Here is a 22,249-nt window from a genome sequence, read left to right on the forward strand (position 1 = left end):
CTAAGGTGCACATTAAGTGAGAGGGAGAGGAATAACTCAAGATCTTAGTTCATAGACTTAACTATTTTATGTCCAATATTACACTAAATGCTAAAAGTGTAAGGATGAATAAGATACAGTTCTGGCCCTGAAAGAGCTTACATATGATCAGCAAGATATGCATGGAAAGGAACAACTTCAAAGCCCTATAGTCAGGGGTAAGGCACAGAGTGCTATGGGAACCTTGAAAAGAAGCAATAAGTCCTAACCAGTGCTTATAATTCATTTAATTCTTACAACAACCCTATCAATAGTGTGGTCCTCAGCCTACATCAAGAATGTTCAGCTACAGATTCTGATCATGAGACGTTTAACATCTAAGTGCACAATTCAGTGGCATTTGGCATATTCACAATACTATATAACAACATAAGAGGTTATACGAGGAAGTTCCACATCCCTACCCAGACTTGCTATTTTCTGTTTATTTTATTAAAGCCATCCTCATGAATATGAAGTGCTATTTCACTGTGGTTTTTATTTAAACTTCCTTAGCAACCATATTAAATTTAAATTTAAAACCTGATAAACAATTTATCTGCTGAAAAACTTTTAAATATGTTTGGAATAATCTGAGTCTGTGAATCTACTTCTCCAACTGCAAATTTTGTGAAATCTAAATAAAGATGACAATGAGGGAGGGGGGAGAGTTATGAATTTGCAATTACCATATATACACTACTATGTATAATATAGATAAACAACAAGGGCCTACTGTATAGCACAGGAAACTATATTCAATGTCTTGTAATAACCTATAATAGAAAAGGATCTGAAAAAGAATATATATATTATATATATTTATATATATACAAATACATATGAAGTGAATCTCTTCGCTGTATACCTGAAGCTAACACAATATTATAAATTAACTATACATCAATTTTTTAAAGGTTAAAAAATAAAATAAATACAGATGATGCAGTTAGCACCTGAATTAAGAGTGAAAAGCAAAATTACCTTAATGGGTTATTGTTTCACTGTATACATTTTAGCCATTAAGACATGTGTAGCTACTGAGCACTCAAAAAATATGGCTGGTTCAAACTGGAAAATGTTCTTAAGTATAAAATACACACCAAATTTGGAAGATTTAGCATCAAAAAAAAGCAAAACATCATTCTGTATATTGATTAGATGGTGAAATAACATAATGTGTTAAGTCAAATTATTATTTAAATTATTTCCACTTGCTTCAATTATTGTAACGTAGCACTAGAAAATTTTAAATGACAAATTTGGTTCACACACATTTCTATGATACAGTATACCACAGACTAAGCCATGCAATACATATTTTTTCTTACTTCTCAGTTTTAGAAAGTATCAGCCCTGTATTTCCTAATACCTACTCTAAATACTTTAAAGCATCTTTTGTGGCCCATGTGCCAGATAATTCAGGGAATACAAAATAAGTAAAATAGTCTTTGCCCCTGGATTCCCAGTTTGATACTGGTTATTCAAGTATGTTGAGACACTCCAGTTCAAATTTTAGAACTGCTACTACAATTAAGGCAGCAATGCCAGTAACAGTTCGGATCCAAGTTCCCAGGTTTAAATACAAACAGAGTTTGTGATATGAATCCATCCAGGATTATCCATAATTACAAAGGTCCCAGGAGGCTAACAGATTCATTTCTGTCCTGTTCCTTCAAAACTGTAAAGAATATGCCCTGGCAATACACAGAACTGAGAAAGTAAATATTACAAGTTTATTTTAATCAGCAAGGATTCAATGCTCAGGAAGCAAAATCAATAATGAGAATTCGAACAGAAAATTGTTTTTATCTTTGATTTTATCAATCAAGAACAAAAAACAAATCTAAAAAAGAAAAAACAGAAAAAGTACAATGAGAATTTAGAATGAGTGAAAAGAGTACCTTTAATGAAAAGAAATAAAATAGGATCAAACACATTTCACTAAAACACAAATTCTATCACTCTAATAGAGAAAATAATTTCAAGCATCATCTAATAAACGGCCCACTCATTTAGAGTCTATCAGAGAAAACAAGGTGAGAGACATATCTGTTGCCTCAAATGGTACCTTCCCTTCTCTTAACATTTTGTGGTACTGAGTAATTTTCATGTTCAGGTATTCAATGTTTAACCCACACACACAACAATGACCACTGAACTCATGGCATTATGATAGAAAAATAACAAACCTGTTGAAAAATTGTTTCAGCAATCAAGGAAAAAACTGGTTGTTGGACATGGAGCATTTTAAATGTTCTATCTCCCAAATCTACTGAAACATTCAATATGTCAGCCACCATTATGGTCAAGTAGCTGTTCTAAAATTTGAAACATGGAATTACAGTTTTTACAAAGAGATTTGTCATAATGAAGTGATACTAAGACAGTCTTTGCTAATTGAAAGATTGTCTTATTCATAGTAATATTCCTGTAAGGTGCTATGAAAATCCACAAAGGGCTACTGAAACATGGAACAAAAAACACAAGTTTCACCGAAGACAAGGCAGTATTTATTACCAATCTAAAGGAAACAAAAATTTCAGGTAGAAACGTTGGATTCTTCGTTTTGACAAATATACCACAATAATATGAGAAAATAACATCAGGGGAAACAAACGGGGTGAAAGCACATGGGTACTCTCTCTACTATCTTTGCAACTCTTCTGTCAATCTAAAATTTTTCCAAAACAAAAAGCTTTTAAGAGTCTCGACAAGAAATAGCTAAAGACACACACACAAAAAAAAAAAGGAGTTCCCGTCGTGGCGCAGTGGTTAACGAATCCGACTAGGAACCATGAGGTTGCGGGTTCGATCCCTGCCCTTGCTCAGTGGGTTAACGATCCGGCGTTGCCGTGAGCTGTGGTGTAGGTTGCAGACGTGGCTCGGATCCCGAGTTGCTGTGGCTCTGGCGTAGGCCGGTGGCTACAGCTCAGATTCGACCCCTAGCCTGGGAACCTCCATATGCCAAGGGAGCGGCCCAAGAAATAGCTAAAGAGACAAAAAAAAAAAAAAAAGAGTCTCGGGCAGAAAGCACAGCCTATACAAAACCACAGTGAGGACAAGTGTGATCTACATGAGATCTACAAGCAGTGCAGTATGACTGGCTGGCACACAATTTCCTATGAAAGTATAGTAAGGAAATGAATGAGAATACAGAAGCAGGTAAATAAATATCAGATATGAAGACCTTATTTATGCATTATGCTAAGAAATATGAATTTTTTCCCCTCTTTTTAAGGACGCACCTGAGGTATATGGAAGTTCCCAGGCCAGGGGTGAATCTGAGCTGCAGCTGCCAGCCTATGCCACAGCAAACAACAAACGTTGGATCAGAGCCACATCTGAGACCTACACTGCAGCTTGTGGCAATGCTGTATCCTTAACCCACTGAGTAAGGCCAAGGATCGAACCTGCATCCTCACAGACACTATGTTGAGTTCTTAACCTGGTGAGTCACAACAGGAATGCCAGAAATATGGATTTTAATTTGGAGAGGAGTTACCAAGGATTTCAAATAGCAATAATTAATTGAACCAGAGAAGATGAACTGGGAATAAAAAAGTAGAGTAAGAAGTAGTAATATAATATTCAAAATAACACTGAGAGGCAAGCAAATCAATAGGAACTGCTAATGCATTTAGAGGGAGTATAAGAGAAGTTAAGAGAAGAATCAAAAATAACACAAGGCTCTTAAAGTCAGGATAAGTGGATGGAGGATCTTACTATTTACTGAGTCTAAAACAGAACTATGTTTGGAATGGAAAACCAAAATTTTGTGCAGAGTAAATTCAAAATGCTCTATCAGACTTGCAAGCTGAATACTCTGTTCTGGAATCCAAGAGAGAAAGGACTTGAGATAAACAGAGTAATCAAATTATATATGGTATTTAAAAGCAAAGGACTAAATAAGAACAGCTAGGGTGAGAATTTGTGAGGAAAGAAAGTACTGTCCAACACTTAGGGAGTCAGGCAGAACATAGCCAGAGGCCAGCAAAGCAGACTGCGAAGGAGCAGCCAAGGAGTTTAAGGGGATGAAAAACAGGCAAGTGTGGTATCAAGGAAGCCCAGAGAAGAAAGTTTTTACTTCTATTTACATTGTATGTATCTGTACCATACATAAGTAGAAATGTGCTGGCATACATTGGCAGATTGGCAAAGATAAAACAGAACAACAAGCTTCAGGAAGGTTGCTGAAAAACGACACTATGTTATACACTGATGGTTAGAATATAAATTGGCATGTTTTTCAAAAGGGGGAATTCTTTTTATCTTTTTGGCCGCCACAGAGAATACAGAGTTCCCATGCCAGGTATCAGATTCCATTAGAACTGCAGCTGCAACCTAAGCCATGTGGGCAACGCAGAATCTTTTAACCCACTGTGCTAGGCTGGGGATCAAACCAGGGTCCTGGTGCCTCAGAGATGTGCCAAACCCATGGCGCCTCAGAGGGAACTCCTGAAGGGGAATCCAACAATACTTTTCAAAAGAAAACCTAGACATACCTTGTGACTTCGCAAAATAGCTTCTAGGAACTTATATTACTCACAAAAATAGTTTATAAAAATGTGTTCACTGGAGTTCCCATGTGGCTCAGCGGAAATGAATCTGACTAGTACCCACGAGGATGCAGGTTCAATCCCTGGCCTCGCTCAGTAGGTTAAGGATCCCACATTGCTGTGAACTGTGGTGTAGGTTGCAGACATGGCTCAGATCTGGCGTTGTGGCTGTGGTGTTGGCCAGCAGCTACAGCTCCAATTCATCCCCTAGCGTGGGAACCTCCATATGGCATGGGTGTAGCCCTTAAAAAAAAAAAGAAAGAAAGAAAGAAAGAAAAAAGAAAAAAAATGTGTTCATTGATTATATTATGAAAAATTGGACCAAAATATCTATCAAGGAATAGCAAATAAAATATGGTAAACTATCACATCAAATATTATACAATCACTAAAGTTAAGTTAGTTGACATGAAATGATATCTAATACAGAACCAAAAGGGTAGGCTACATGTAGGTGCAAAATAATTCCATTTCTTTACTTTGTACATATGTATTAAGAATTCACATATATATATATAGAATATACATATTTGAATATATATATTCAAACCGTCACTGCAGTCAGTGGCTCAGGTTGCTGCTGTGGCTTGGGTTTGATCCCTGCATGCAGCAGGTGTGGCCCTCCTCCCCACACATTCAAATATATATTAGAGAATAGATAATGGTTTTCAACAGATGTTAGTTTATAGTTACACAGTCTTTTTCAGCTTTTCAAAAGCAAATTTTTTCATATGAAGCAAGCATTACTTTTATAACATACTCATCTCCATCTGACAGAGTGGAGGAAAAAGAGACTAACAGGAATTAAGAAAAAGTTTCGATGGCTGTGAACTTCCAAGGTTTGTCATAGTCAGGCAACTCTTCCTTTCCCTGTTCTCTATCTCTTCTTTATTCAGGCTTCATTCTAAAGAACCACTAACTTTAAATGTTTTCGCTAAAGACAGTGTGCATGTTTTGAAACTCAACATCAAAATTATTTTTATCAATTAGCCTACACACAAACTATCCAACTATATATATAGAGCAACTACACTAATATTAAGATGTGAATAAAACCAAACTCTTTGGTAAATGCTTGAAGCATATGGTAAGTATAATAGAAAAGACAAAAAGTATAATGCACACTCCTCAGAAGAATCAAATTCCAGAGTAATAGATAATAAGAGATAATAACAGTATTGCAAAGAAAACATACAGTACATACACTATACACTGCACAGGAGCCATTCTGCGCTATGACTTAGTGAGCCACACTGGACCACAAGTACACAGCCCCTGGATTCATACTGCCTCTGAAGTCCTCAATCTGCCACTAACTGCTCATTATCTTAGAAAACATTTAATCTCTTTTATCTTCGTTTCCTCGTCTACAAAATGAAAGCAAAATGAAAGCAACAAGAGTGACTAAATCAAGAACTGTAAAGATTAAATTAGTTAAAATACAGAATGCAATAAAACATGTACATAATGTGCATGGCACAAAGTAGCATTATTTAAGCCTTTGCCAATCATGATTATTTCTGACCCCCTACTTCACTTTCCTTCACTATACAACAAACACTAGAACAGTCAACACGATAAACTTGCAATCAACTGCTTTTACACTTAATTTCTAGACATTCCAAGCTCATTAGGCAGAAATATTTTAGTATTTTCAAGTTTTGCCACCAGAAAATATCAGTACATATATGAAACTATACACTATTCCCCAGTTTACTCATTCTTTTTGCTTCCTTTTCTTTCTTTGAAAGGCATGTATTTCTGAATTAGTGGTGATAGTTGCATAACTGTTACTACATTAAAAATTACACATTGTAAGTTTTATGATACATAAATTATATTATACACACACACAGCTGAAATCATCTTCCCATCACTGTAAGACAAAAAACTTAGCTGCTTTTTTTTTTTCTTTTTGCCTTTTCTAGGGCCGCTCCCGCAGCATATGGAGACACCCAGGCTAGGGGTCCAACCAGAGCCATAGCCACCGGCCTACGCCAGAGCCACAGCAACGCGGGATCCGAGCCACAGCTCACGGCAACGCCGGATCCTTAACCCACTGAGCAAGGCCCAAACCCGAAACCTCATGGTTCCTAGTCGGATTTGTTAACCACTGCGCCACAACGGGAACTTTGACAAAACCTAGCTTTTATGTAATATCCTTCTCATCTTCAAATACTGAAGCCTGGCAAAGATTTTTTTTTAAACAGAATACAAAAAGCACTAACCATTAGAAAAAAGTTGATTTCACTAAAACTAAAAACTACTCTTCAAAAGATCCCATTAGGAAAGGTGAAAGGATAACCAAAGACAAGAGTGGAAGAAGGTATTTGCAATACACATATCTGACAAAGGACTTATTAGAATTTCATATGTATTTTAGTTATAAGACAAATCATTCGATTAACAGTAGAAAAGGGCTTGAATAGGCGCTTCACCCAAAACAAGAAATTCAAGTGCCAAAAGCCCATGAAAATGTGATCAAGATATCATTAAAGCCACAATGGGCTACCATTAATATACACCAGAATGGCTAAAAATATAAAGAATGCAAATACCAAAACACAGAACAACTAAAACTCTCATTCTCAGCTGGTGGGAATATAAAATTGTATGATCACTTTGGTAAAGTTTACAGTTTCTAAAGCTAATTATGCCCTATGCTACATAAAATTCAATAACTCCACTCCTAAGTATACAACCAAGAGAAACGAGTACATCTATGCAACTGGAAGACAGGTAGGAGTGTGTGTTTAAGACAGTTTGACTAGTAACAGTCAAAGACTGGAAAGAACCAAAGTGCCCATCAGTATGAGAATGGATAAACTATGCTTTACTATACACTGGAATACTACACAGCAATTTTTTTTTAAATGACTGGTACATAAAACAAGAAGGGCAAGTATCACTCACTGCTATTTGGTTGAGTGAAAAAGCAAAACACTGAAGTTCATACACCTAAGCCAGGATGATAGAAATCATAATCTGCCCCTGGGGAAGGAGCAAAGAATGCAAGGATAGACTGGAAAAGGACATAGAAATTCTGTTCTATCGGAGTTCCCGTCATGGCACAGGGGAAACAAATCGGCCTAGGAACCATGAGGTTGCAGGTTCGATCTCTGGCCATGCTCAGTGGGTTAAAAATCCGGCATTGCCGTGAGCTGTGGTGTATGTAGGTCACAGACTCGGCTCAGATCCTGAGTTGCTATGGCTCTGGCATAGGCTGGCAGCTGTAGCTCCGATTGTACCCCTAGCCTGGGAACCTCCATATGCCACTGGTGTGGCCCTCAAAAAACCAAAAAAAAAAAAAAAAAAAAAAAAAAAGAGAGAAAAAGAAAGAAGTTTTGTTTTATTGAAAATATTCTTCAATGTAGTGGTGGTTACACAGGTGCATCCAAACATATGAAACAAAACTTTAAACTGTTGAACACTTACGTGTACTTTAAATACTTCACATGTTACAACTAAAAAATTTATTTTCAAAGAGACTGGCCACAAGTATCATCACCTCATCGCCTCCTGTCTATATTGTCAACTCCCACTCACCTACAGCTCCTTCCCAGCCCCATTAATTGGCCACTAAGCTATGTTTGCAGAGAACCTTTTGAAGGTCACAATTAGCACATACAACATTTCATTACTTAACTTTAGATCTGTATAAACCTAAAGAATATAAGCTCCCTGAAGGGCAGAGGTCTGCCTTTCACACTCACCTTGCCTCCCAAATGCCTAGCACATAGCCATGCACTGAAAATAGCAAGCAGCATTTCCTTGATTCTTTTTTTTTTTTTTTGTCCTTTGTTCTTTTTCCTTAATTCAAATGATTCTTATTACTTAGGAATTCTATATGAATTCTCTATGACCTAAAGAACAATGCCTCACTAAATCATACCCCTTAACTTTTGTCTAAAAACATTTCTTTCCCAAACTCCAAAGGGAATATTCTACAGTTTCTAAAAAGAGTTGTAAGGGAGTTCTCATCGTGGTGCAGCGGAACCGAATCCAACTAGGAACCATGAGGTTTCGGGTTTGATCCCTGGCCTCACTCAGTGGGTTAAGGATCTGGCATTGCCGTGAGCTGTGGTGTAGGTCACAGACATGTCTCGGATCTGGCATTGATGTGGCTATGGCATAGGCCAGCAGCTGTAGCTCCGATTGTACCCCTAGCCTGGGAACCTCCATATGCTGCAGGTGCGGCCCTGAAAAGCCAAAAGGCACAAAAAAAAGAGAGAGAGAGATGTAGGGGAGAAAAAAATCCATTTGCATGGGCTTTGAAATTAACCAGAACATCATAATCAACCAGCAACAGAACTGCTGCCTTAATCAAAACTTTATGGAAATGGCACACAATGAGAAAGTAAATTATTCATGGGCATTTCTGTTGTGGCTCAATGAGTTAAGAATCTGACTAGTATCCATGAGGATGCGGGATTGATCCCTGGCCTTGTTCAAGGGGTTAAGAACTGGCATTGCTGTGAGCTGCAGTATAGGCTGCAGACGCAGCTCGAATCTGGCATTGCTGTGGCTGTGGCACAAGCCAGCAGCTGGAGCTCCTATTTGACCCCTAGCCCAGGAACTTCCCTACGCCACAGGTGCACCCATAAAAAGCAATTTACAAAAAAAAGTAAATTATTCTTTTACTTTAACATCAATAATCTCTTATATTTACTAGCTGTATACTGTACAACTCTTATGAGGTTAACTGTTTTTACCAGCTACATATTAGACAGAAAGTTTAAAAAGCTGTCCCAGGTTACGTACTTCAGGGCCAGGAACTATAGATGACTCCAGGAAAGGCTAAGATGTTGAAGTTATAAGACCCATATGCCAACAGAAAGTTCAATGAGACTATTTTATTTTACATATTTTTTTAAGAAAATTATTCTTTTTCTTTTTTCCTTTTTTATTTTATTGGAGTATAGCTGCTTTACAATGTTTCATTAGTTTCAGATATATACAGCAAAATGATTTTTTTATTTTTTTTTTATTTTTAGGGCCACATTTGCAGCATATGGAAGTTCCCAGGCTAGCAGTCAAATCAGAGCTGCAGCTGCCAGTCTACACCAGAGCCACGGCAACTCAGGATCCAAGCCGCATATGCAACCTAAACCACAGCTCCGCAGCTCACAGTGATGCCGAATGATGAAACCACTGAGTGAGGCCAGAGACTGAATCCACATCCTCATGGACACCAGTCAGATTCTTAACCCACTGAACCACAACAGAACTCCACAAAGTGATTGTTACACATATACATTTGTTCATTCTTTTCAAGAGATTTTTAAAAGAACAAAGAAAAAAAAAATCCAAATCCAAATTGTTAAACATAGGAAAAGATACCAACCCTGGTAATAAAGAAAAGGCAAATTAAAACTACATTATGGAGTTCCTGTCATGGCTTAGTGGTTAACGACCCTAACTAGTATCCTTGAGGATGCGGGTTTGATCCCTGGCCTCACTCAGTAGGTTAAAGATCCAGCATTGTCGTGAGCTACGGTGTAGGTCGAGCCATGGCTCGGATACCGCATTGCTATGGCTATGGTGTAGGCTGGCAGCTGTAGCTCCAATTTGACACCTAGACTGGGAACCCTCCATATGCTTGTAGGTGTGGCCCTAAAAAGACAAAATACAAAAAAAAAAAAAAAAAAAATAGGATCCAATTTCTCATCTGTTAGACTGGCAAAAAAACAAAAAGAGTCTGACAATACCCTCTTAGCAAAGCTGTTTAGAAGGCAAACGCTCTAACATTGCTGATGAGGGCACAACCTCTAGAGATAGTAGTTTGGCAATATTTATTAAAATCACCAATCCTAACAGAAGAAAGGGTGGGGGAAAAAATATAATTGTAATGTATACATGTAAGGATAACCTGACCCCCTTGCTGTACAGTGGGAAAATAAAAAAATTATTAATAAAAAAAAAAAATCACCAATCCTTACATACCCTGTGAATGAACCACTTACATCATTTGGAGAATTTTTCCTACATATAAAATTACACATAAACAAAATCACATTATGTTCAAACATTCATCACTGCAACACTATTTGCAACAGCAAAGAACATGTGTTGGAGTTCCCGTCGTGGCTCAGGGGTTAACGCATCCGACTAGGAACCATGAGGTTGCGGGTTCAATCCCTGGCCTTGCTCAGTGGATTAAGGCTCCAGTGTTGCCATGAGCTGTGGTGTAGGTTGCAGACACGGCTTGGATCCCGCGTTGCTGTGGCCCTGGTGTAGGCCAGTGGCTACAGCTCTGATTTGACCCCTAGCCTGGGAACCTCCATATGCTGAGAGTGCGGCCCTAAAAAGAAAAAAAAAAAAAAAGAAAGAACGGGAACAAGATTTTTTACCATAAATTTTTTCTTTGTAATTTTTAACTTGTTAATGATTGTCTTTTCAAAAAAGTAATTTTAGGAGTTCCCGTCGTGGCACAGTGGTTAACGAATCCGACTAGGAACCATGAGACTGCGGGTTCGATCACTGGCCTTGCTCAGTGGGTTAAGGATCCGGCGTTGCCATGAGCTGTGGTGAAGGTCGCAGACGCAGCTCAGATCTTGCGTTGCCGTGGCTCTGGGATAGGCCGGCGGCTGCAGCTCCATATCAATCCCTAGCCTGGGAGCCTCCATATGCCGAAGGAGCGGCCCTAGAAAAGGAGAAAAAAAAAAAAAAAGTAATTTTATAAGAATTATCTCCTTCTCTAATGAAACCCAAAGGAAATTTAAGGCACCATATTTATACACCAGCAGATACTGTTTACAATTATTAAACTTCATTAAATACAAACTTTCAACCTCTATGTTATATGCTTTCCATAGTCACAAACCAAAATATTTTAAATTTTAATGAGCATAAAAGGAAAAAAGGGGAGTTCTTGCTGTGGCACAGTGGGTTAAGAATCCAAATGCAGTAGCTTGGGTCACTGAGGAGGCGTGAGTTGGGCCCCTGCCTGCTGCAGCGGGTTAAAGAATCTGACAATGCTGCAGCTGCAGATTGAATTCAGGAATTTCCATGTGCCATGGGAGCAGCCATAAAAATTAAAAACAGAAAAACAGATTTTACATAAAGTTACACATTTCCCTGAGTATATCTGACAATACATTTACAACTATTCGGTAATATGACCTCAAAACTGAATGAAAGGAATCAAGCCCCTTAATCTTCTACAATTTCATTTTTCCACTTAATGAACAGTGTTGTTTGCTAATAAAAAGGCTGAAACCTATAGCAGTGAGGAAATATAATCAGAGCACAAGGTATTAACCACAACAAACCAATTTTATTTACTTATTTTGGCCATGCCAAAAATTCTAGGGCCAGAGACTGAACCCACACCACAGCACAATGGTGACAATGCTGAATCCTTAACCCATTGAGCCATCAGGGAACTCCCTGAGCCAAACAATTTTAAAGATACACATTCAAGTCACTGGTCTGCCCACTAGCGGTTTTTAAGACCCTACCTTCACAGAGACTTTTTCCTAGTCTTCAAATTTTAAAAATTGGATGAAATTTTCTTTACCTTCAACTATGTTATAAATTCCATGCATCTACAGGGATGTTAAAACAAACAGCTTTTGTTTCTTTTGGGGGGTTGCAGGGGCTGTGCCTATCACATGCAGGAATTCCTGGGCCAGGGATCGAACCTGAGCCACAGCAGTGACAACACCAGATCTTTAACGCAGTGAGCCAGCAGGGAACTCCAAAACAAATAGTTCTTTAAAAAGTGTTTAGAAGGGAGACAAGATTAAGACGGCAGAGTATAAGGACTGGAACTCACCCTCTCTTGTGGAAACAACAAATTTATAACCAACTGCTGAATATCCTTCAACAAAATAGACTGGAAACTATCAAAAAAGCTATCTTACTCCAAAACACAAAGAAGAGGCCACATCAAGACAGTAGGAATGATTACACTACATGAGCAACCCTATATCCACTGGGTGGAAGGCCCATAGACCAGAAAGTAACCATATCACAGAGACTCACCCATGGGAGTGAGAGTTCCCCATGTCAGATTCCCACACCTGGGGATCTGGCACTGGGAGGAGCCCCCAGAGCATTGGTGTTGAGGGCTAGTAGGGCTTATGTGCAGGAGCTCCATGGGACTGGGGGAAAGAGACTATAATCTTGAAAAGCACACACAGGCTTTCATGTGCCCTGGGTCCCAAGGTAAAGCAGAAACTCCATAGGAATCTGGATTAGACTTGCCTACAGTTCTTGGAGGATCTCCTGGGGGAAGGACACTGCAGGCAAAGGCCTCAGGAATAATCATCAGCATGAACTTCCCTGGAAGTGGTCATTTTGGAAAAATGTGGTCCCACCCATCAGGGCTGAGAAGCTCCAGGTCAAACAAACCTAGTGAGCAAACAACCTCATCATCAGCAAACAATCTGTCTGAAGACCCCCCACACTGCCTCACATCACACTCAGAGAGAAAGACCCACACAACAGAGGGATAAGAATCAGCTCCACCTACCAGTGGGCAGGCACCAGTCCCTTCCATCAGGAAGCATGAAGCAAGCCCCTGTACTAACTTCAGCCACAAGGAGAGCAGACATCAGAAGCAAGAGAGGCTACATCCCTATAGTCTGCAAAAAGGAGACCACACTAAAAATCTACACAAAATGAAAAAGAACCCTCCCCCCAAAAAAAAACAGCTTAGTGATCTGGAGATTACCAACCTCCATGTAAAAGACTTTAATGACAGTAAAGATGTAGTAAAGAGGATTCAAGATCCTGGAAAGAGACTGGAGGCAAAGACTGATAAATTCTAAGAAACATGAACAAAGAAATAGAAGAATTAAAGATTAAGCAAGCAAAGATGCAAAATACATAAGTGAAACAAAAAACTCACTAGAAGGAACCAACAGCAGAATACAGGAGGCAGAGGAAGAAATAAGCAAGGTGGGAGTTCCTGTTGTGGCGCAGTGGTTAACGAATCCGACTAGGAACCATGAGGTTGCGGGTTCGGTCCCTGCCCTTGCTCAGTGGGTTAACGATCCGGCGTTGCCGTGAGCTGTGGTGTAGGTTGCAGACGCGGCTTGGATCCCGCGTTGCTGCGGCTCTGGCGTAGTAGGCCGGTGGCTACAGCTCCGATTCGACCCCTAGCCTGGGAACCTCCATATGCCATGGGAGCGGCCCAAGAAATAGCAACAACAACAACAAAGACAAAAAGACCAAAAAAAAAAAAAAAAAAAGAAAGAAAGAAAAGAAATAAGCAAGGTGGAAGACTGGCAGAAATTACTGACATAGAACAGAAAAGAGAAAAAATATTGAAAAGAAATGAAGACAGTCTAAGAGAACTCTGGGACAACATTAAACGCACCAACACCTATATTATAGGGATGCCAGAAGGAGATGAGAGAAAGGGCCAGAGAAAATATTTGCAGAGATAAGAGCTAAAAACCTCTCTAACATGGGGAAGGAATTGCTCACTCAAATCCAGGAAGCATGAGTACCATAAAAAATAAACTCAAGGAGTAACACTCCAAGACACATATTAATCAAACTGACCAACATTAAAGGCAAAGAGAAAATACTGAAAACAGCTAGGGAAGGAGTTCCCGTCATAGCTCAGTGGTTAGCAAACTCGACTAGCATCCATAAGGACATGAGTTCAATCCCTGGCCTCGCTCAGTGGGTTAAGGATCCGGCATTGCCCTGAGCTGTGGTGTAGGTCACAGACGCAGCTCAGATCCTGAGGTGTTGTGGCTGTGGCGTAGGCTGGTGGCTACAGCTATGATTTGATCCCCAGCCTGGGAACCTCCATATGCTGCAGATGAGGCGGTAAAAAAAGACAAAAAGAAAACAGCTAGGAGAAAGAAACAAACAACATACAAAGGAACCCCAATAAGTTTGTCAGCTGATTTTTCAGCAGAAACTCTGAAGGTCAGGAGGGAGCAGCACAATATACTTACAGCAATGAAAGGAAAAAACCTCCAACCAAGATTACTCTACCTAGTAATGCTCTCATTCAGATTTGAGGAGAAATCAAAACCTTTTACAGACAAGCAAAAGGTAAGAGAATTCAGCAACACTAAATCAGCTTTACAACCAATACTAAAGGAACTTCTTCAGGTGGAAAAGAAAAGGCCACAACTAGAAAAAGAAATATTACAAATGACAAGGCTCAACAGTAAAGGTATACATACAGTAAAGGTAGGAAATAATCCACATACAAATATGCTACCACAACCAGAAATCATGAGGAGGGTACAAATGCAGACACAGGAGATTTACCTGCAATTAAGAGACCATCAACTTAAAACAATCTTGCATATATATATATATATATATATAGAGAGAGAGAGAGAGAGAGAGAGAGAAAGAGAGACTCATATCAAAATTTCATGGTTAACTACAAATCAAAAATCTACAACAGATACACACACACAAAAATAAGAAACAGCTATCCAAACACAACCCTAAAGATAGTCATCAAACCACAAGACAAGAGAACAAAAGAAGGGAAGAAAAAAGACCAACAGAAACAAATCCAAAACAATTAATAAAATGGCAATAAGAACATACATAGCAATAATCACCATAAATGTAAATATATTAAATGCCCCAAAGAAAAGACAAAGACTGGCTGAATGGATACAAAAACAAGACCCATATATATATATATATGCTGTGTTCACGAGACCCACTTCAGTTCTAGGGACACATACATATTCAAAGTGAGGGCATTCCCATTGTGGTGCAGCAGAAACGAATTGACTAGTATCCATGAAGACATAAGGTCTATCCCTGGCCTTAGTGCGTTAAGGATCTAACGTTGCCATGAGCTGCGGTGTTCGTCACAGATGCGGCTCAGATCCCACATTGCTGTGGCTGTTGCATAGGTCGGCAGATGCAGCTCCAATTTGACTGCTAGCTTGTGAACTTCCATATGCTGCAAGTGCAGCCCTAAAGAGCCAAAAAAAAAAAAAAAAAAAAAACAACCAAATTGAAAGTGAGAGGATGGAAGAAAATATTCACTGCAAATGGGAATCAAAAGAATGCTGGAGTAGCAATAATCAAATCAGACAGAACAGACCTTAAAATAAGGAATATTATAAGGACAAAGAACATTACATAATGATCAAAGGATCAATCCAAGAAGATATAACAATTGTAAATATATATGCACCCAACTTAGGATCACTTCAAAATATAAAGCAATTGCTAACAACCTTAAAAGGAGAAACTGAGAATAACTTGATAATAGCGGGGGATTTTAACACCTCACTTACAGCAATGGACAGATCATCCAGACAGAAAGTCAACACAGGCCTTAAGTGATGCATTAAACCAGACGGACTTAACAGATATTCATAGAACATTCCAACCAAAAGCAGCATTCTTCTCAAGTGCACAGAGAACAATCTCTGGGGCAGATCACATTCTGGGCCACAACAAATCAAGCCTCAGTAAATTTAAGAAAGTTGAAATCATCTAACAAGCTCCTTTTCCAACCACAAAGCTCTATGACTGGAAACTAACGACCAGAAAAAAAGTACAGAAGACACAAACATACGGAGACTAAACAACATGCTACCAAACCACCCATGGATCACTGAAGAAAGCAAAAAATACCTAGAAGCAAATGACAACAAAGACAAAACAATCCAAAACCTATCGGATACAGCAAAAGCAGTTCTAAGAGGGAAGTTCATAGCAATACAAGCCTACCTCAAGAAACAAGAAAAAGCTCTAATAAGCAAGCAAACTTTACACCTAAAGCAACTAGAGAGACAGAACAGACAAAACTCAAAGTTAGCAGAAGGAAAGAAATCATAAAGATCAAAGCAGAAATAAATGCAGAAACGGGGAAAATAGGAAAGATCAATGAAACTTAAGGATGGTTCTTAGAAAAGATGAAAAAAACTGATAAATCCTTAATCAGATTCACCAAGAAAGAAGTAGCCTCAAATCAATAAAATTAGAAATGAAAAAGGAGAAGTTACAACAGACATCACAGAAAGACAAGGGATCCTAAGAGACTAATATAAGCAAGTATATCCCCAAAAACAAACAATCTAGAAAAAATGGACAAATTCTTAGAAAAGTACACTCTTCTAAGACTAAACCAGGATGAAATAGAAAAGATAAATGGACCAATCACAAGTACTGAAATAGAAATTGTGATTAAAAGAGCTTCCAACAAAAAAACAGCATAAGACCAGGTGGCTTCACAGGCAAATTCTTTCAAACATTTAGAGGAGAGTTAACACCCACCCTTCTGAAACTATTCCAAAAAATTGCAGAGGAAGGAACATTCCTAACTCATTCTATGAGGCCACCCTAATACCAAACACCCTAATACCACCCTAATACCAAAACCACACAAAGACACCACCAAAAAAATCTGATGAAAACAGATGCAAAAATTCTCAACAAAATACTAGCAATGCATTAAAAGGAACGTACACCATGATCAAATGGGATTTATCCCAGGGCTGCAAGGATTTTTCAATATGTCTAATTGATCAGCATGATACACTAAACAAACTGAAGAATAAAAACCATATGATCCTCTCAGCAGAGGCAGAAAAAAGCTTTTGACAAAATCCAACATCCCTCCAGATAAAACCCTCCAGAAAGTGGTCACAGAGCAAACCTACCTGAACACGATAAAGGTAGTATATGACAAACTCACAGTTAAGGTCATTCTCAGTGGCAAAAAGCTGAAAGAGGAGTTCCCGTCGTGGCGCAGTGGTTAACGAATCCGACTAGGAACCATGAGGTTGCGGGTTCGGTCCCTGCCCTTGCTCAGTGGGTTAACGATCCAGCGTTGCCGTGAGCTGTGGAGTAGGTTGCAGACGCGGCTTGGATCCTGCGTTGCTGTGCCGTAGGCCGGTGGCTACAGCTCCGATTCAACCCCTAGCCTGGGAACCTCCATATGCCTCGGGAGCGGCCCAAGAAATAGCAACAACAACAAAAGACAGAAAGACAAAAAAGACAAAAAAAAAAAAGCTGAAAGAATTCATGCTAAGATCAGGAACAAGACAAGGATGTCTGCTCTCGCCGCTTCTATTCAACACAGTTTTGGAAGTCCTAGCCATGGCAATCAGAGAAGAAAAAGAAATAAAAGGAATCCAAATTGGAAAGGAAGAAGTAAAACTATCACTGTTCGCAGATAACATGATACTATACCTAGAAAATCATAAAGACACTACTACCAGAAAACTGTTAGAGCTCATCAATGAATTTGGTAAAGCTGCAAGATACAAAAGATTTTGCTTTTGTCTTTTTAGGCCACACCCATGGTATATGGAGGTTCCCAGGCTAGGGGTCGAATCAGAGGTGTACCGCTGGCCTAAGCCTCAGCCACAGAAACACCAGACCCAAGCCATGTCTGCAACCTACACCAGAGTTCACAGCAACACTGGGTTCTTAACCCACTGAGTGAGGCCAAGGATCAAACCTGTGTCCTCATGGATGCTAGTCAGATTCATTTCCACTGAACCACAGTGGAACTCCAAAATACAAAATTAATACACAGAAATTGACTGCATTTCTATATATACAAACAATGAAAGATCAGAAAGAGAAATTAGGGAATCAATCCCATTTACCATAACATAAAAAGAATAAAATACCTAAGAATAAACCTATCTAAAGAGACAAGACCTGTACTCTGAAAAGTATAAGACGCTGATGAAAGAAATCAAAGATGACACAAATAGATGGAAAGCCATGTCATGATCTTGGATTGGAAGGATCAATATTGCCAAAATGACTGTACTACCCAGGGCAATCTACAGATTCAATGCAATCCCTATCAAATTATCAATGGCATGTTTCAGAGAACTAGAGCAAAATATTTTAAAATTTGTTTGGAAGCACAAAAGACCCAGAATAGCCAAAGCAATCCTGAGGAAGAAAAATGGAGCTGGAAGAATCAGGCTCCCTGACTTCAGACTATACTACAAAGCTACAATCATCAAAATAGTATAGTACTGGCATAAAAACAAATATAGATCAATGGAACTTGATAGCTCAGAATTAAACCCACACACTTACAGTCCCCCATGACAAATGAGGCAAGTAAATACAATGGAGGGCACTCGCACTGTGGCGCAGCAGAAATAACTCCTACTAGTATCCATAAGGATGTAGGTTGGATCCCTGGCCTTGCTCATCATGCCAGGGATCTGCCATTGCCATAAGCTGTGGTATAGGTCACAGATAAGGCTCAGATCCCATGTTGCTGTGGCGTAGGACAGCAGATGTAGCTCTGATTCTACCCCTAGCCTGGAAACTTCCAAATGCCACAGACACAGCCCTAAAAAGCAAAAAAAAAAAAAAAAAAAAAAAAAAGAAAGAAATTGCAACGGAGAAAAGTCCCTTCAATAAGTGGTGCTAGGAAAACTGGACAGCCACATGGAAAAGAATGAAATTAGAACACTTCCTAACACCATACACAAAAATAAATTCAAAATGGATTAAAGACCTAGATATAAGACCAGATAGTGGAAAACATAGGCCACTCTCCAACATAAACCAGCCATATCTTCTCAGATCCATCACCCAGAGTAATGACAATAAAAATAAAAATAAACAAAGGGAACCTAATTAAACTTAAAAGTTTTTGCCCAGCAAAGGAAATCCTAAACAAAACAAAAAGACAACCCACAGAATGGGAGAAAATCTTTGCAAGTAAGTAACTGACAAGGGATGCGTCTTCAAAATATATAAACACCTCCTATAGCTCAATATCAAAAAACAAAAAAACAAACAATCCCATCAAAAAATGGGGAGAATATCTGAACAGACAATTCTCCAGAGAAGATATACAGATGGCCAAAAAACACAGGAAAACATGTTCAACATCACTCATTATTAGAGAAATGCAAATAAAAACTACTATGAGGTACCACCTTACATCAGCCAGAATGGCCATCATCAAAAGTCTACAAACAATAAATTCTGGAGAGGGTGTCAAGAAAAGGGAACCCTCTTACACTGTTGTTGGGGATGTAAATTAGTGCAACTGCTATGGAAAACAGCATGGAGATACCTCAAAAAACTGAAAACAGAATTACAATATGATCCAGCAATCCCACTCCTGGCATCCATCTGGGAAAAAGCCAAGATTCGAAAAGATACATGTACCCCAGTGTTCACTGCAGCACGTATACCCAAGACATGGAAGGAACCTAAATGTCCATCAACAGAGGCGTAGATAAAGAAGATGTGGTACATATACACAATGGAATATTACTCAACATGAAAAGGAATAAAATAATGGCATATTTAGCAACATGGATGGACCTAGAAATTATCATGCTAAATGAAGTTAGTGAAATTGAGAGACAAACATCATATGCTATCGTTTACATGTGAAATCTAAAAAAAGATACAATGAACTTATTTGCAGAACAGAAACAGACTCACAGACTTTTAAAAACTTATGGTTACCAAACAAGACAGGTTGGTGGGGGTGGGGGTGCAGTGGGGGTTTGGGATGGAAATATTGTAAAATTAGGTTGTGATGACAATTGTACAACTATAGTAAAATTCATAGAATTTTTTTAAAATGTTTCGAACGGCCAAAGTATGCCCATTAAGATACATATACTGGCTGCACCCAAGGCATGTGAAAGTTCCCTGGCCAGGGATGAAACCCACACCACAGCAGTGACCCAGACCACTGCAGTGACAACACCAGGTCCTTAACCCACTGTGCCACAAGGGAAACTCCAATAAACGTATCAACTTTACTGAAAAAACTCACATATACTTACCTTAAAAGGTTTGTCTCCACTGTGTGTCAGCATATGCCTCTGTAACCAGCTCTGACTGGTTGATGGAGTGTTATATACTTTACAACCTTTCCATAAGCAAACAAACACCTGTTAAAAGAAAAACCATAATTATTATCATCACTTATTTCAACAAGGACTTTCATCCCTTGTAAATTCAAATAAACATGGTGCAAGTCTTCAATTGACAAAAAGACATTTAATGTATCAGCAAATCAAAATGCTTAATATTGTTAAACTTTCTAAACTTCCAACACAAGAGGCATAGTTTTAACCCTTACTCCTTAAAGCTGCTGTCCATTTCATCAAGGGAAGCAATACACCAACCCCAAAGTGCCATTCAGAAGGACATACACAATATTAACAATACATCATTAGGAACTAGAACCATGGACCATTATTTACATTTTTCTTTTTACTGAATGAAGGAACAAGCATGCATTAATTATAGATATCCAGGGGGAAAAAAAGGTGTAAAGAAGGAAGAACAATAAATCAAAATAGTCAACTGGTGGACACTGACAGTTTCATCTTCAAAGAATGAGTATTACAGACAACTAATCTGACAAAGGAAGCAAGAATATACACTGGAGAAAAGACAGCCTCTTCAATAAATGGTGCTGGGAAAACTGGATGGCTACATGTAAAAGAATGAAATTGGAACACTTCCTAACACCATACACAAAAATAAACTCAAACTGGATTAAAGACCTAAATATAAGACCACATACTATAAAACCCTTAGAGAAAAACACAGGCCAAACACTCTCCAACATAAACATCTACCTCCTAGAGAAATAACAAAAACAAAAATAAACAAAGAATGAATATTGTAACGCTTCTGCTCTTGATTTTCTATTTTCAACTGCATGCTAATACTACCTACTTTTATATTACTCTACCTATTAAAAATGATTCTTCATCCAATTACCTTGATGATGAGGAAAAGTATAATACAAAATGTTAAAATTAATATAGTTGCAAAAGCAATGGGCATGAACTACTTTATCACCGTAATAGATCTACATTCTTGGGTTCAAGCAACTGAGTACGACTGGGTTTGGAAAAAAACAATCCAACAACTAACAACACAATCTTTACCAGCTTCCTACTAGTGAGATATCAACTTTTTAACCGATTATATTTTTATCAAACTGGAACATCGAAAAATGCTCCCCAACATCAGTAAAAGAAACATGAATCTACTGTAATCATTATCTTGACAGAACCACCTAAAGGCTCTGTTCTTTTCTAAGGTCAGAACAATTAAAAAGAGAGCTGCACTTTGAAGAGTGTAATGTACTATATACAGAAAAGAATGAAAATACACAGAGAACTGAGGAAACAATCATTAAACAGTTGAGAATAAAAAAGTCTAGAAAAACAATCTAAAATAACAGATCAATTTTACTCAAATCCACTTTACAACAAGACAGCACTAACTACTGCTGTCTAACATGGCTTCTTAAAGAATGTTATCATACATCCTGATTCCACAATGGATTTGCTGGTTTCTTTTAGTTAAACAGATGTAACACTTCATAATATTTCCTCCTTGGTATTTAAAATTCCTGCCCCCGGTACATGTTTATAAAATAACTTCTGAAGCTCTCAGAATTAAAAGCTACTTTTAATTAATTAATTTATTTTTTGGCCATGCCCATGGCACACAGAAGTTCCCAGGCCAGGGATCAAACCCAAGCCACAGGTGTAACCAAAGCCACAGCACTGACAACACAGGATCCTTAACTCACTGTAACACAAGGAAACTCCAAAAGCTACTTTTTTTTTTTAATTTTTTTTTTTTTTTTTTTTTGGTCTTTTTGTTGTTGTTGTTGTTGCTATTTCTTGGGCCACTCCCGCGGCATATGGAGGTTCCCAGGCTAGGGGTCGAATCGGAGCTGTAGCCACCGGCCTACG

General features: G+C 38.6%; 1 protein-coding gene across 6 annotated transcripts in view; it reads right to left on the bottom strand.

Moving 5' to 3' along the window:
- The window catches only part of AEBP2 (AE binding protein 2), a 74,373-nt gene that overhangs the window by 22,243 nt on the left and 29,881 nt on the right, over positions 1-22,249 (bottom strand). For all 6 annotated transcript variants that reach the window (XR_014803774.1, XR_014803773.1, XM_084956628.1 and 3 more), the window contains one exon: positions 20,312-20,419. Coding sequence is in view for 4 of the 6 variants with exons in the window: in XM_084956628.1 (XP_084812754.1) it covers positions 20,312-20,419 (108 nt within the window). In the remaining 2 variants the exon portion in view is untranslated. The remainder of the gene's footprint in view (positions 1-20,311; positions 20,420-22,249) is intronic.

This window comes from Sus scrofa, chromosome 5 (genome assembly GCF_054392235.1).
Source record: "Sus scrofa isolate SSC_HxYL_T2T_F1_AM1 chromosome 5, Sscrofa_HxYL_maternal_Yorkshire_Landrace_v2.0, whole genome shotgun sequence".
In the NCBI taxonomy this organism is placed as follows: domain Eukaryota; kingdom Metazoa; phylum Chordata; class Mammalia; order Artiodactyla; family Suidae; genus Sus; species Sus scrofa.